This window comes from Phlebotomus argentipes, unplaced genomic scaffold (genome assembly GCF_947086385.1).
Source record: "Phlebotomus argentipes unplaced genomic scaffold, Phlebotomus argentipes genome assembly contig_32, whole genome shotgun sequence".
NCBI classification, from domain to species: domain Eukaryota; kingdom Metazoa; phylum Arthropoda; class Insecta; order Diptera; family Psychodidae; genus Phlebotomus; species Phlebotomus argentipes.
The window spans coordinates 1059390-1075957 of record NW_026776187.1 but is presented as its reverse complement, the minus strand read 5'-3'; the positions used below and the strand labels follow the sequence as shown (position 1 = coordinate 1075957).

The window sequence follows — 16568 nt, the reverse complement described above, 5'->3', positions numbered from 1 at the left end:
TCAAAATGTAGCTCAATAAGATGATTCTGAAAGACATCTCCACTGTTGGCGCTGAGAAATTCCTGATAAAGTCAACGGATCACAAACGACAAGGCATTGGATACATCTGCAATGCGTCCACGAGTGAAATGCACAAGAAGTGGTTCGATAAGATATCAGAGATCATCAGGAATCAGAGTGATTTCGCCAATGCCATTCAGCGACCCATAGACTATCAGAAGGAGTTGAACAAGAATTCGTGAGTCCCACAATTTTTATCACTACTAACCAACTAAAGGCAGTCGAAATAATGAGCCACATTTTTCAATAGTTGTATTTCTCATAAAAAAAAAGATTTCTTTCTCACTAACCAAACTCCAACAAAAGAAATGTGCGGCAAAGGGATAAATTTGATTAATTTATTGCTCCTCAATCGGCATTTTTCTTTAATCTCACACTACATTCTTTCTATGCATTTTCTCATGCAAGAGAAAAGGTTATGAGACGTATGTAAGTTGCTAAAATGTTATTATCGAATTGGTTTTTTTAAGAAAAAAAAAAGACTCCAAGCTAATATATACTCATTTCATTGTATTCTCACTGTGCAAAAAAGAAATTTAAATTCATTACCACCAAAAAATCACACGAGTTTAGCTTCTTCAAAGTCTTGAAAAACTTATAGAACATTATGATATTACATTGTACATTTGATTTGTATTAATTCTGTGTGAGGCTGCAGAAGGAGAAATATGATTTTAACTATTTTAAAGACATTCAATGAAATACAGTGGCTGCAATTAAATTAAACACATGAATTTCTGTAGTTTTCCTTCAAGTTTAGAGAGTTTAGAAACAAAAAGGCAAAATTTCAGTATAAAACATTTTTTATTTGAAAAAAACTATATGAAATTCAGTGTGTCTTAATTTATTTACGGTCATTCTATCACTGATACTTGCAATTCTTGCTCAAAACACAATATATTGGATAATGTATGGAAAGAGAGAGAGGAAAAAACATATAGAATATTAGTATAAATGATTAGGTAAAGAAGAAAATGATGAGAAAGAAATTTCAGTATTGAAAATTCAATTAAGGTTTTTCTTCCTTTCGCGTGATTGATATGAAGAAATCCAATAACAGTACAATCTGGAGGTTGTGGTGAATTTCGGTTTTTTTTCGGTGAAATCATCTTAGAGAGACAAACATGTTGATATTTCCTCAACTCAATTCTCTCTGACTTTTGTGAAATTTCTTTCTCATCACCATCAGTAAAATACCAAAGGCTATTTTCCTTAAATATTTTGTACACACTCATGCTAAGGGGAAATCATTCCAACGAGATGTATAAATTACACTCAAAATAGTAGTTTGATGAGTGCAAGTGGAGATTGAACAGGACAGGGGAAATGTAATACTTCAATGTTAACTCTAACAAATCTTCCAATAAAAAATGTACTGATCAAAAGGGTGAAAAGAAGGGTAGAGAGAGAGAGAGGAGAGAATATTACTTGTAGGCATGAAGAATAATAGTGTCAGTGGAAGATTATTTATGGAATTTTTATTGCATTAGAGTGACAGCAAAAGAAAGGAAAAACTAGCAAGAGAAAAATGGACATTGATTAACGGTGATGAGAGTGATAAAGAAAATAGGAAGGTTGTAAACTCTATTCTTGCCCTTTTTACGGCATATAATTCAACTTTGCAAAATCACCCCCTAGTTTGACGGGGTGAACACGGGGTTTGAATGCACAGGAGAAAAGGATATTGAACACAGAAAGGAAGCTAAGATTTAATGGTGTTTCTCATAATAAGCGCGCTAAAGCAATATAAAAGACAAGCACTTTTTATTCCTGGGACTTTTTGAAATATTTGACATACACACATACACAATCTTGCCCAAAAAGAAACTAAACTGCAATTGGATATTTTTGAACGCTTTGGCAGGTGATTCTATAGAGGAAAAAGAAGAAACATTGGTAGAAAAAAAAAACGTGATTGTCGACTTTATTTCGGAATATTTTTAGACATTGGGAAATTTTAGCAGAGAGGCAGCAAGAAAATAAATAAAATTTGAGATGACTTTTTAGATAACAAAAAATAATAATAATTGATAAACTTTCAAAGAAATAAAGGTGAAGAATTCCTGTTTCGAATTGAAAAAAAAAGAAAGAATACAAAGATAAAAGCCCTAAATTAATAATCTCACTCTAGAGAGAGAGAGAGAAAAGAAACTTAAATTGTCATCTCTCCTCTAAATGTTAGTAATTTCTATTTAATAGTAATGTGATTATGGGATAAAAATACAAAATATATAAACAAGAATAGTATCGAAATAATTCAAATTCCATGAAATAAAATCACCCCTCCTTTCAGAGAAATAATTGTATATCGTTGTAGTCTGTTTTTTCCATAGGAGTATTTCAAGAAAAAAAAATTTTAAAGTATGATAAGGTGAAAATCTTTAGGAGAAGGAGAAAAAGTGCGTGAAACACGAAAGTGGATTGATTGATCGCGTGAAACATGTTTCACTTGACTCTTCAATTCACTTTGCGATGTCATAATCTGTATTTCTATAATAGCACTTTCTTAGGCGAAAAGAGAGAAAAGGGGAGAATCACTCTTTAGTATTATGCATTTAACCGAAATTCCCTTCTTGAGACTAAAGAAAAAAAGAATATTATCTTGCTTGAAACACTTTTGAAACACTCTCTCAACACTGCAGTTTTATGAACTAAAAAAATATTATAGCAGAAAGTGAATATTGCAAATGAAGATAACTAAAACACTAAAGGTATTATTGTAAATATTTATAAAACAGTATAAATGAATGTATGTAAATGAATATAAAGAAAAAAAAACCAAATATTCTATAACAATACTTATATTTATGCCTACGTGGAAGAGTGAAAAAGTTATAAACTAATGATGAAGTGAAGGATAAGAGGAAAACCCACACAAAGTAATGGAGCAAAATGAGTAGAATTTTTTAACAAATTAATTTTTGCATTAAATGACAACATAAGAAGAGAGTGAATATATGTAGCGAGTCATGACAGAGCGGAAGCGGAAAAACAATGATGAAACAAGGGACAAAAGTAGTGAAGGAAGAATCGATATTTTTGATAAAATATTAGAAGTGAAAAGAAGATCATCGTGTTGCTTAGAAGACACAAGAAAAAAACACACACACACAGAAAACTTTTTCTAAAAACACAGAAAGAGAGAGAAAGAAAGAGAGAAAAGGAATTTTCAATGATTTGTGGAAAGGAATTTTATATGATTTCTTTTGTAAATATTAATGAATTTCCACAAGTAAAGAAACCACTGAGTTCATCTTTCTCAACCCATTATTGGAATATGTCTAATTCAATCATTAATTTCTCTATGTGAGATCGGGACAGAAAAACAGATAGAAAAAAGAGACCAAAAGAAAGTGAGAATATTTGGCGTGAAGATAAAATTGTGGTTCGAAGATGGAGAAAAAAAAAGGAAAATTAATTGTGAAATCACCAAAAGAGATAAACCAAAAAATGCTTTGATGTTATCATGTAAATATTCAAATATTAGAAATGTATATTAAATTGATAATAAAAATGGAAATAAGTAAACAGTAGTTGATGCTTCTGGCAAAGAGTGTGAATTTGCTGTTGAGAATACTAATTTTTCTTCGTAATGTAGTCAAAAGTACTAATCTAACAACGTTTTTCCATGCATGCACATCTTGGCAGAAGACCATAGAAAAATCCGTAGCGGCTTCTATTGGAAATGTTATTAACCTGTGTGAGCGCAAAAGTGCATAAATTTGGATTAATCCCTCTCTCTAGCATCTCATTCTAACCATGTTGCTGAAAAGTTGTACAGAAGCACAGTCGAAAGTAGGTAGAGATCATTTGGCTAATGACTTAAGTATGTGCCTTTGATGATTTACTTCTTGCTAGCGCAGGACATTGATGTGATTTTCTCTTCCCCGCCCTTTAGGCAGAAGCCATCGACGCCAGAGTGTCTTCATCCGCTGTCTGGGAAGTCTCATAGCCAGCCAGTGTTCTCATTGACAACGACAACTTCTCGCCTGGACAATCGCCGTGTGTGGAATGCAGACAATCGCAACAGTAACACTCCTGACGAGGTCAACTTCAACACCGCAGAAGCACGGCTCTCGCGGGAATTCATGCACTCTGTGTCGCTGAACGACGCCGCTGTGGTGCAAATAAGTCGCAGTGGACGCACGGAGATTGTGTCTCGCAGTCAAGATGTCACTGTTCAGGAAGGTGTGTCGGCCATCCTCAGCTGCCGACTGCGCAATCATCAGTACACGAGGATCACGTGGCGCAAGACGGAGCCCGACACTTTTGTGATACGACAAGACGAGAAGTTCGACGTGTCCATGACACCGAACGGGGAGGCGAGGCTTATCGTGAAGAACACGCGAGCGTCGGACAGTGGCCTCTATGTCTGCGGTGTGGAAAACAGCCTCCATCAGTCGCAGAATCTGCAGTGCACCATTGGACTCACGGTGCTGGCGTCGCCCACGCCAATTCACGATGATCCCATTCTCAGTATTGTCAACTCCTCCACCGTGAAGATCACGTGGAGTCCGCCGAACCCGTGCATCGTCGAGCACTGCCACATTGGGGCCACTGAGTGGGTGACGGAGACAAAGTCGCCGGTTCTGCCCAGCTACGAAGTGGGCAATCTTATGCCGGGCGAGAGCTACTCCTTCCGCCTCGTGAATCCCACCACAGGACTCACCGGAGTGTCTAGTCTCACAGTCACGCTGCCCACCAACGACATGGAACTGTGGCAGCAACAACACGTGAGTATTCCTGACTCTGAAGCTGACCTGCTTAAAGGTCAGCTTTAAATTCCAATTTATCTCACTTCACGACTTGTATTTTGCAGTTCTCTCATCGATACACGATCGTGTCCGAGCTGGGGCGCGGAAAATCTTCAGTGGTTCGTCTGGCGAGGGACACAGGAACTGGTCAGCTCGTGGCATCGAAGCAAATCTCCCGCAATTTCCAGACTTTCTCTCAAACCCAAGCGGAATATAAAGTGATCGCCTCAATTCAGCATACCAACATTGCCAAAGGACTGTGTCTGTACCAGAACGCTCCTCATCCAGGCACCGATACCATTGTCATGGAGTAGTGAGTAGTGCAAAGACACACTGTTTCGCCCACATTTCTCACTTTTTGCTTTCACGCAGCGTCCATGGCCCTTACTTGCTATCCTACATCTGCAAGAACAAGGAGTACACCGAAACGACTGTGCAGTTCTTCATGAAGCAACTACTGAACGGCGTCTCCTGGCTGCACGCCCACAAGATACTCCATCTGGACATTAAGCCGGAGAACATTCTGGTGGATGTGAGCAATATCTACTCTCCTGTGCTGAAGCTCATCGACTTGGGGAATCACGTGCGATACACAATGGGTGAGAAGCTGCCGGCTAACAATTTGGAGTTCGTGGCTCCGGAAGTGGTGTGTGACCAGCCGCTGAGTGCTGCCACGGACATGTGGAGTGTGGGAGTGTTTCTGTACGTGTTCCTGAGCGGCGTGAGTCCTTTCCTGGATGATTCCTCCGAGGAGACGAGCGCCAACATTCTAAAGTGCGATTACTGCTTTCCTGAGGACTACTTTCGAGGGATCTCAGCGGAAGCGATTGTCTTCGTGCAGAAGATCCTACTGCTGAACCCAGAAGAGCGTCTCAGTGCTGATCAGTGTCTCGAGGCGCCATGGATTGTCCAGGTGAGTGTGGATTTTTTAAAATGATTTTCTTGAATGTATGCATGAATCTTATGGAAATCTTTGTCAGAATCTCCGGGTGTCCGTCATCACGACGTCCAGATTGCAGAATTTTGTGGATCGACGGACGCCGAAGGTGAATTTTGCTGTTCCTACAAGTAAATTCTACGTCAATTAGACCAGTAAGGCCGGGATTTTTCGTGTGGCATCGAGGAAAAACACACCCTTTGCATCCCACTATACTAAATATGAACAAGAAATATCTCTATTGATGTTTGTGTTCTTGGCTGTGTCATTATGATCAATAATAAAATTCTAAATAAAATGTATTAACGGAGCGAAAATTTGAGATTTCTCGTCCTGACCGTTGACACGCTTGGAAGTCTGGCATGCAAGAAGAATTCCGGAGAAACCTTGCAAGTGGCGGTTCGCGGCGCACTTCACGCTGTTCATGGAAGAGGCATCTAAAACCAACATGGCCGCATGTCGTTCGTGCAGTGCTGTGTCGTGGTAAGTGAAGATTTACTGTGATTTTCTCCCCTTGGAGGCATTTTCACGAAACCCAGCTATCCGCAGCAGAGGTACGAACAGTTTGTGCGTCAATTGGCGGGGAAAAGTAAGCGGGCGGAGGGTGATTTGAGGTGTTTTCTGGAGTGCATCATCGACACGAAGTGTCCGACAAAGGTGTTCTCCAGAGTGGATGGAAGAAAAAAGAGACACTTTTTCCCTGTGCCTCTTCAGGGGCTCCAAAATCTCGCGAAAATGTGTCTCTTATGGCTGTGCTGGTGTTTTGAGCGTGAATGTGCATCCAAGGGAGTCTCCCGTCGGGTTTTCTGCCCTCTTCCCCGACTTTTTCTCACTGATGTGTGCTTCTTTTTTTCGCCATACACACTGTGAAAGAGAGCTAAATTCAACACACGCAATTTTGCAAGTGGACAAGGCAGGAAACCAGACGAATCTCTCTATCGCTTCTTCTTGTCTCTAATGTGTTCACCCCCTCCAAAAAATGTCTTTCTCTCATTGCAGCTTGTGTCTCTGAATTAAAAAAAAATCACTCAAAAACTACCACACAAAAAAACAAACCATTTCAAGAAAACCCAAAACCAATACGTAAAGCAAAAGACGAAAAAAAAAGCTACCAACTCTTCTGGAATATAGAACTTTATTCAACTGCACTTTTGTCGCCCGGATCAAAAGACAGAGAGAAGAAAGAAAAAAAAACACAGAAACACTCGTATCTGCAACGGAACTGTGAAGAAGAAAAAAAAACACGACGTGAAGCCAAAAGTAGTATAAAATCCCTAAATCGATAACTTTGCCATTGTGTCCCTTCTTGTCCTCTGCCACCGAAAAGCACGCGAACCAGGAAAACTCCCAGAGACTCTTTACCCGAAGCGCGCCTCCTCGACACGGACGGACTTCCGCTGAACGGAGGAACAAGTTTGAGAGTGAGAGCGCCCCCCTCAAAAAACCGCCCCCAGGAAACATTCTGTGAGAAATAGTGTGAATATCCCCGCAATCAAGCCGAAATAGAGTGTGGAAACAGAGTCAGAGGCGCGAGAGAGAGATAAAAAGATTAAAAAAAAAAACAGAAATAAAAATAATAGTATATATATATATTATAAAGTAAAATCTACAAAGTAGAGAAATCGTAAATCGCAAGACTAAATAATTGTGTTAATTATACAAGAAGTGAATGAGAAAAGTCTTTATAGAGGAAGCAAAAGATTAAAAAATACTACGTGAAATTTAGGAGAAACAAGTGAATATTGGCCACAAGTGGCTCAACAACGAGTACAATAAGTTATAATTTAAATAAAAAAAAACTACCCTTAAACTACAATTTGTTCCGCTTCAACTGTGAAGAAAAACCATCCCTGCAACAGAGTTGAATTTATTGTGTGATAATTGACACTTGAATCACCTGTAACACGAATTTATTTCACGAAGAAGACTCTCTCTCTCTCTCTCTCTTCCTCTCGGCTCAGCTTGAGCGGGAGGAGAAAGCACCAGACTTGGTTCACACACGAACAAGAGGACAAGTTTAGGAGGCAAAAGGGTGAAAGAAGGAGAATTGAACATCCACAAGATCAAACAACTCAGCACGCATTGACGACATTGAAGATATAGAACCAACTCTAGCTTAGTTTCACAGTGTTTTGGACCTTATTTCGCAAAGAAATCCTCATCAATCATCCTAGAGACTAAAGAGAATCAACATTTAGAGAAGAAGAAAAAAAGAAAGAGGAAACAAATCAACATCCCAAGAGCAACTGAACTGTAATAAGAGAAGAAAGAGGAAACCTTCAATTCTTGACGCTACGATAAATCATAATTTAAGAGTATAAAATATAAATAGAGACACATTTAAACGGATACACCCATAAAGTTAAAGAGATAATAAGAACTTAGATTTAGCAAAAAAAGGCAACACAAGTGGAAACTGAAAATAGTCAACGGATATCGAGTGAACACAAGAAATATAAAAGAAAAATATATTAAAAATATAGTGAAAACATAGAATAATTTAAAGAGTGAACACAGAATTACACAAGTGCAAACAAAGACAACAGAAATCCTTTAACCAAATATAAAGTGAGAGGGAGAGAAACTTATAAGTTTAAGATAACAAAAAGTGATTTCTTAGTGACTTCTTTTTAAGAGACAGAAACTACACAGTGAAAATAGTCGATATACAGACACTTTTTAGCCAGTTTATTTCCCCTTTTATTATTGAATCCTTATTTTTTTCTGTTCTTGAAATCACTTTGTAAAGTATTTGAGGGGAAACGAGAGTGTGTGCGATTTTTTTTTAAAACAAACTAAAAAAAAAGAGAGATAAGAGACTTTTGGATGTTCGGACGCGCGTGTGAATCAACCAAAAGTGACGGCATCTGCAATCAACCAAAAAGTCAACAGCCACGTGAATTTTCATAAATAAAAAAAAATTACTCAGTCAAGTACAAAGGAAACTACAAGAGAAGAGACTCCAATATAGAAACCCCCTCCCAAAATAGAGGACAAATAAAGTGAGAAGAAATTGATGAGCGAGAGATTGATCTACACACGCTGCAAAAGGTAATAATAAGCCCATTAATTCACATCCCCTGCATCGCTATCACTTCCAATATATCGACATAATTCTAATTTAAATGCTTAACAAAGTAAATACCAGTAAAAGTGTGAACCAATAACAAATTAGGCATTAAACAATTTTCATTAAAGAAAATATAGAGCATAATAAGGAGTAAGAGAAACACACAGGAGTATAGAAGAGAAGAAGATGACACATTTGCATTGAGAGGGAAGAAAAAGAGGTAAAGAAAAAGGAAGTAAAAATTAAAACAAAAAAAAAACAATTCTGTGATATATATTAATAATTGTGTATGATATATATAAATACATGTTATCGGTTGAGTCTTTTCTAAACTTAAATACAACAAAAAAAATGATGATGATAAGAAGTGTGAGATAAAGGAGAAAAAAAAACTGGACACAAGAGACATTTAAAAGAAAATCTTATAATATTTAAGGATTAAAGAAAATAAATCTGGCGAATTTCGGAACTCTAAAAGTTTGCTCGTGAACATTTTGTGTTCGGCAAATAGTTAATGAATGAAAAAGAAAACTACGACTTTTAATTTAATTAAAAGAGGGATTTTTGAAGGAGAAGAAGAAGAAAAGCTTTCTGCCCTTTAAATAATAATTTTTTGAATTTGAAAAAGAAATAATTCCTGTGAAACTTGAGGTGTTTTTGGCGGCCAAAAAAGTGTTGCGTTAACACAAAACGAAAAGAATAATAAAAAAAAATAAATAAAACTTGAATTACTCACTTCTTTTGAACAAATATATCTTTTGTCCTTTGAAAAGAAAGAAAAAACCTAACTTTTATCCAACTTTTGAAACTCCACAACATTGCAAAATCGTGTGGGTAAATAATAATAAATATTGTGAAAAAAAAAATAGTGATTAAGAATTGCAAGAGAAGTAATATAGCCAATAGAGGACAACTGTATGAAATTGTAAATTGAAAAGACTTAATGGTGATAATTATGGTGAAACAGTGAAGATTGAAGTGAGATCTTAAAGAATATTCCTGGTGCAAAACTGCCTTCATATCCCTAGAAGAGAGAAGAGACAGGCGAGAAATCTCGGTAGAGCTGCGAAGTGCTTTTAATGCTGTGAGTCATGTCGAAGAACTTCATTGACATCAACAACTCACTCGTGTCGGCGCTCGGCGGCGGCGGTGGTGTGGGAATTGGCCTGCAATCGGCCGACTTGCAGCTGCTGTCCACGGTGAATGGCAGCGCGACGGATCACATGAACTTGCTGAACCTCAAGATACCAAAACACGCCTCAGGCGGCCCGACGCTTGCCCTAAAGTCTCCACTCACGGCGCCAGGCGTTCGTGCTGGCATCAAGTCGTCCACCGACACGGACTATCGCAACTGGATGGGTGGCGGCGGAGGTGGTGGCGGAATGCCGCCGACAGGACGATCCATCGTGAAGCAGAACAGTCATCTGAGCGACGGCGGCATGGATTTCCTCAACTGTCGCAGCTCGGCGGACTATTCTGGGCAGGAGGTACACCGCTTCGGCGCAGCGGCTGGCAACTCGATGGATGGCCAGGCGAATCATCATTTTCGCAGCAATGGCGAGTCATACGGACAGAGTGACTTTGGCGGGGAATTCTCCACGTCGAGGGACATCTTCGCTCAGGCTGCCAGGAGTGCCACGAATGCTGCAGCCGCCGCCGCGGCGGCCAACGCTTTTCCGCCAATCGGCACGTTCACGCTCGAGAGTGTGTCGCAAGGATACGGCATGACTGAGGCGAGTGGAAGCAGCGGCCCGACGTCGACCGGTGGAATTGGTATCTTCAATACAGGCAGCAACTCCGGACCAATGATGAACGGCTGCTCTGCTCCGCCGCAAACGTATGGGAACAACAATGGCGGTGACGTGAATCAAGGGATACGAGAGACGGGCATAATTGAAAAACTACTGGTGAGTTGTTTACGTATTGCTATACTTTGCTATTGGGCTTCGCTTGCACTGAATTCTCAAACTGATGCCTGATGCCTGATAAATAGAGTAGTTTCTGATGGAAAATATGATTTTTTTTCTCAATCCAGTGCATAGTAGCATTTGATTTGCTAAAATTGACAAAATATTGCAGTGATCCTAATTAATTTGGGGACTTTTCTCTTTCCCAGCACTCGTACGGATTCATCCAGTGCTGCGAGAGACAGGCTCGTCTCTTCTTCCACTTCTCCCAGTTTAGCGGTAACATTGAACATCTGAAGATCGGCGATCCGGTTGAGTTTGAGATGACATACGATCGGCGCACTGGCAAGCCCATCGCCAGTCTGGTGACGAAGATTGCTCCTGAAGTTGTGCTGTCGGAGGAGCGCGTCACTGGCACAGTGACGACGGAAATCAAGTCAGACGGTGTGAATGCCTCGAGCAACTCGAGTGAGACGACGGGACGGATTAGCTATGAGAACAGCGGTGAATGCTTCTTTCTGCCATACACCAAAGATGACGTCGAGGGAAATGTGACTCTGCGTTCTGGTGATAAAGTCAGCTTTCAGATTGCCACTAATCAGCGCGGAAATTTGGGCGCTTGCCACATTCGCCTGGAGAATCCGGTGCATCCGGTGAAGTATCGTGGCGTTGTGTGCTCCATGAAGGAGTCTTTTGGATTTATCGAGCGCGCCGATGTGGTGAAGGAGATCTTCTTTCACTTCAGCGAAGCCGACGGCACTGTGGAACTTCGTCCGGGAGATGATGTTGAGTTTATCATTCAGACAAGAAATGTGAGTTGTCTTTGGCATAACTCCTTGGCACAGGGTTTTGATGTCTTTTTTTTTGTACTGTTGTGCCGTTGCAGGGAAAAGAGGTGGCGTGCAACATCACACGCTTGCCGCCAGGATCGGTGATCTTCGAGGATGTCGGCACACAGATCTACAAAGGGCAGGTGCTGAAGCCGCTGGATCGTGCTAATCCGTTGAGGCACAACAACGATCCGTTGCCTGGGCGTATTCGCTATCGTGCGCCGGATCATTCGGAAGTGGAGGTGCCATTCGGGGACAAGGATCAGAAGGGTGACTTCACGCTGCGCCATGGAGATTGGGTGCAATTCCTCCTGGCCACAGATCGCCGTGATCAGCTTCAACGTGCCACATCGATTTCGCTGCTTGATGAGACTTTTGAGGTGTCTGGCGAGAAGAGAGAACAAGGCGTTGTGGCGGCTCTCAAGGAGGGATTTGGCTTCTTGCGCTGTGTTGAGCGCAACACGCGCCTCTTTTTCCACTTCACCGAAGTCCTCGATACAGTGAGTGTGAAATCCTTCCTCTTTGTTGCCTATTTCACAAATGTGTTTCCCTGCAATTGCTCAATACTTTGCTATTATTTGCTTTTTGCAGCTCCGTGAAATATGCGTTGGTGATGAAGTGGAGTTCACGATGATTCAGGATCCAAACTCCAGCTTTGCAAATACTCGTCAGAGTGCCATTCGCATTAAGCATCTGCCGGAGGGAAGTGTGCAGTTCGAGACGCTGATTGAGAGCAATGTTGAGGGTGTGGTGACTCGCGAAGCGCCAAAGAGTCCTATCAAGTCGCAAGAGCGCACGGAGGGCGGCGTGATTAGCTATGGCGCGACGGGAAGCAAGAAGACCATCATGTACTTCCTGAAAGACTGCGACAAGCCACCGCGAATTGGGGATCACGTGCGATTCAACATATGCCAAGTGAAGAGGAATAAGGAGTTGATTGCCGTGAATATCAAGGAGATCCTTCCCAATTCCATGAATGCACTCGTCGGTGGATCGTCTGGTCGCATATCTATCAACACATCGATGCAGCAAAGTATATTGGGCAATGGATGTCAGATGAATATGCTCGGGGAGCAGAAATTGAGTCCCAACAGCGCGGCTAAGAACAACAACAATGGGAATGGAGTGAAACCAGTCATCTTTTACGGATTCATTGCTGTACTCAAGGTATAGTTTAAGTGCAATTCTATCTGTTTTTTTAATTGAGATGAGAAAATGGATTATGAGCGTATTTTTTCTCTCTCTCTCTGTTGTTTTGCAGGAGAACTTTGGCTTCATTGAGACTCTGGATCACGATGAGGAGGTGTTTTTCCACTTCAGCAACTTCTATGGAAACACCAACAACTTGGAATTGGGCCAGGAAGTGGAGTATAGCTTGTCGACGCGTGGTTCCACGCCGAGTGGTGGAAATTGCTTGCCAGCTGAGAATGTGAAAATTGTGGCGAAGGGCACGATAAATCAGCCGAAAGTGCTCGATGCAGTCTACAATGGTCTGGTGGCGCGTCCACTGAGGTGCATCAATCCCGATCAAGCTGAGTATTGTGGCCTCATCACTCTGATCAGTGACATGGGTGAGGTGGTGTCGACACATGAATTTGGCATCACGAGCTTGGTCAATAAGCGCGATTTGCTGCAGAAAAACGATGCCGTGTCTTTCAAATTGGACACAAAAGGACGTGCAGCTGAGGTGAGAATGAGAATTGTTTTGTGTGGTGCTAACGAGTGAGAGATTTATGTACTTAACTATGGCTTTTTGGGCTTTCAGGTGATTGCCGTGAGACAGAAGAAGCGTGCCAATGTGGACTCCATCAAGGGACAATTTGGCTTCTTGGACTTTGAGGTGGAGGAGGGCAAGAAGCTCTTCTTCCACATGTCAGAGGTGCAAGGGAATTCCAATAGCCTCCATCAAGGTGACACTGTTGAGTTTTCCATTGTCACTAATCAGGTGAGTTCGTTGTTGGAAAAAAAAATATCTTGAGCTCAGTGAGATTAACAGTTGAAATAATGTCTTATTTCTGCAGCGAAATGGAAAATCTTCCGCTTGCAATGTCGTGAAAGTCATTGACAACACTCAAGCCCGTCCGGAGAGACTTTTGTCCCGGCTCAAGATCAACTCGGTGGACGAGAGTGTTCCGCGTCTCATGGTTATTCGACCACCGAAGGGACCAGATGGCACCAAAGGATTTGCACTTCATCACCGTAATCCGAGGATTGCAGGTAAAAAAGATGGATTTTAGCATTTTTGTCTGAATTGCGGATTAATGTTGTATTCTTTTTTGTTTTTTTCTTCCAAATGCAGGAATATTTGTGGAATGATGCTTTGATTGAACTGGAGGGGAGACAAGGAATGGCAACAATTTGTTTTCAATTTGAATTTGTGGGGTCATTATGAGTTCATCTTTGCTTTGCCTATAAAAAAAGGGAAAAGAAGACAGAAAGGAAAGATGTGAGAATCAATTACAAGGGTGAAATATCAATAATAAGACAAAACCACAGCATTTCAGTATAATTAGTGGAAAAGTTCTACTTAAAAAGCATGATAGTGATTGAAGAAAAAAAAAAGAAATTGAATTCAACTTGTAATTTTAATCCACTTCCTAAAACTACTTAAACACACACACACACATAGCGGAACGACAATTTTCAAATTAGAAACAAGGAGAAGTTATTGACCTGAACACCCAGGAAATCATACACAATTGCCCACAAAGTTTTTTTTTTGGAATAACATCCACAAATTTCTCTGATAATTTTCATGCATACTTATAAAATATTATCAACACAGAAGATGAGGAAGAAAAAAAAGCATTCATATAGAGAGAAGAAAGTGTGAGGATTGATATAATTGTTAGGAGATATATAATATCAACATGATTCAAAGATAAAACTACGCCACTTGAGAAGAAGAAGAAGAAGAAAAAAAAACGAGAATTATAATACATTTTTGTCATTTCAAAACTAAAAAAAAAGTGAAAGAGCGAAAACTAAGGGAAAATGAAGAACTTTTAATTTTATGGATTTATATATACACTGTAAAGAAATATACAAGAAAAAAAAGTGAAGAAAATCTATACAAAAAAAAACTTTAAAACTATATGATAAAAGAACTTGATAAAAACAAAATTCTAATTAATTGACCAAAATACATAACAGATAAAGCATAATAAAAAAAAATGAATTACCTTACACAATAAAAAGAAGTATAATTATAGACATGATGAGGAGAGATGTAATGAGAAGAAAGTGAAAAATTGAAAAGTAATTTACCCAAGAAATTGTTTGTGAATTATTTTGATGTTTTTTTTTCTTGCATTATTATACTGGAAGAAGAAAAAGGAGTGAATTGTGGACGAAACGGAGGGAAGATACCAAACAGAAAAAAAGAGAGTGAAATGAAGTGAGGAATAACAAATGCAACATTATGCGATAGATTGAAACTGAATTTATGTGTTTATAAAGGAATGATAAGGGAGAGAAACATGATAAGAAGTGGAGCAGAGTATGCTTCTGATAAATAGAGAAAACATTAAAATGCTATGCATGTGGAAGGAAAGAAAAAAAGAAGAAGAAAAAAATTGTAAGAACTCAAGCATTGCATCGTAATACAAGTTAAAACGGCAGAAAATGATATAAAAAAAATGAAAACAAAGAAAAAGATGAAACATTTAAGATGATAAACTTACAAAGAACAAATAAAGTACTGTGGAATATTTATATAAAAATCTTTAGTGCGGGAGAGAAGCTACAATTTGGTTGTCTCTTATCAGTGCGCGCGCGGCCTTTTATTGCGCGCTGCTCGCCATCACAAAACTATGGTCGGAGCCTCTCTGCGAGGGGGGGGCGGGGGGAAAAAGGGAGAAGAGAATGAAGATACGCTGTGGCGTTGAAAATATCATCATTTATTTCTTGTTGTTCATAAATAAGTGTAAGTTGAGACGATCGTCGTGCGCTGTCGCTGAATCAGATCACGATGCACTCGTAGGGGAAATTGGCGTGCCGGGCTTCCGGGCAGGCGAGCTGACATCGATTGCCCCAATAGCCGGTGCCCTCGCAGCGACACTTGTAGCCGGGCATTTGCGACACTTGAATGCAGGCGCCGCGGTTGAGGCAGGGATTATTGGCGCTGCAAATATCACCTGAGCGTCCCTGCAAAGGCATTGGCATGCGTTAGTTGAGCTGCTCATGTTGCGGTGGACTGCAAAAGGTACCTTCAGGGCGTCCTGGCACTCCTTCCGGGTCAAGTAGCGGAACTCCGAGCGACATCCGTAGGCACAAGTGCACTGGCGGTTATCAATTCGACATCCGTACTGCGTCTGATCCAATTCACACGCCTCGAGGCCGCTGAAAGCTGCATTTTGGGGTGAGAGAGAAGATGCACACACACAGAATGTTACACGCAGTGAATGAAAAACAGGGGAAATGATCACAAAGAGCGACGATGATTGAGGCAATTGCCGAGGGTCAATGGCTATAAATTGAGAGGAGTCAAGAAGAGAGGCAGAGATCAATGTCTTTTTTACCCAGAACACAGATTGTGAAGATAATGACTAATATTATCAAACGACGCCACATAATATCTCTATCGATTGAGTCCTGAAGTAATCCTTTTTTTCTTGTCCTCTGATAAATCCACCACCGACAAAGGAGTTCACAGCGCGCTGGGAAAACTCTGGAGATGAGCTCGTGTGTTAGGCACAAGATGCAAACTGAAACTGTCTCTCTGTGGACTCTCTATTTTGTGTATGCGAGTTTTAATTCCGTGGTGCGCGCGATAGAGATATCCGAGTGAAAGAGAGCGTCTTATCGCCCATCCTCTCATTCACAGAGAGATACTCTCGGCATTTCCCGACAGTATTTCGGTCACACTCATTGGCCTTTTAACCGAGCATCTTTTGTTCTTCTGGAAGCCTGCGAAAATTCAATTATAGTGGCCAAATTTGGGGATGATTTTATAAATATATTTCATCATGTTTATTGCACGCTGGATTTTGAGGAGAAAATGCAACGAGT

The 16568-nt window shown here is 40.4% G+C and overlaps 3 protein-coding genes across 4 annotated transcripts in view; 2 read left to right on the top strand and 1 right to left on the bottom strand.

Annotated features, from left to right (window-relative positions):
* Positions 1-7968, top strand: part of LOC132264042 (kalirin) — a 28589-nt gene extending 20621 nt beyond the window's left edge. The window contains exons 17-22 of one of the 2 annotated variants that reach the window (XM_059764094.1): positions 12-238; positions 3959-4793; positions 4880-5127; positions 5187-5727; positions 5795-6234; positions 6751-7968. In XM_059764094.1, coding sequence (XP_059620077.1) covers positions 12-238; positions 3959-4793; positions 4880-5127; positions 5187-5727; positions 5795-5902 — 1959 coding nt within the window. In that variant the 3' untranslated portion in view covers positions 5903-6234; positions 6751-7968. Of the gene's footprint in view, positions 1-11; positions 239-3958; positions 4794-4879; positions 5128-5186; positions 5728-5794; positions 6306-6750 lie in introns of both variants that reach the window. The other variant, XM_059764095.1, reaches the window with a different exon arrangement.
* A 125-nt stretch (positions 7969-8093) lies between these two features.
* Positions 8094-14894, top strand: LOC132264043 (cold shock domain-containing protein E1-like). Its single transcript, XM_059764096.1, is given in 8 exon segments — positions 8094-10728; positions 10938-11591; positions 11594-12058; positions 12150-12725; positions 12820-13245; positions 13324-13503; positions 13580-13775; positions 13858-14894. Coding segments are annotated over 8 exon segments (3330 nt in total). The 5' UTR covers positions 8094-9912; the 3' UTR covers positions 13875-14894.
* A 542-nt stretch (positions 14895-15436) lies between these two features.
* Positions 15437-16472, bottom strand: LOC132264054 (protein cueball-like). The gene is made up of 3 exons (XM_059764113.1): positions 16079-16472; positions 15767-15906; positions 15437-15704 (listed from the first exon to the last, which is right to left on the bottom strand). The coding sequence occupies exons 1-3, from the start codon at positions 16128-16130 to the stop codon at positions 15519-15521; spliced, it is 378 nt and encodes a 125-aa protein (XP_059620096.1). The 5' UTR covers positions 16131-16472; the 3' UTR covers positions 15437-15518.
* Positions 16473-16568: the final 96 nt, after the last annotated feature.

Coding starts and splice junctions, on each gene's coding strand:
- LOC132264054 (XM_059764113.1), bottom strand. CDS start 16,130: ATGTGGCGTCGTTTGATAATATTAGTCATTATCTTCACAATCTGTGTT. Junction 15,907..16,078: donor CTTCACAATCTGTGTTCTGG/GTAAAAAAGACA, acceptor CCCAAAATGCAG/CTTTCAGCGGCCTCGAGGCG. Junction 15,705..15,766: donor AGTGCCAGGACGCCCTGAAG/GTACCTTTTGCA, acceptor ATGCCTTTGCAG/GGACGCTCAGGTGATATTTG.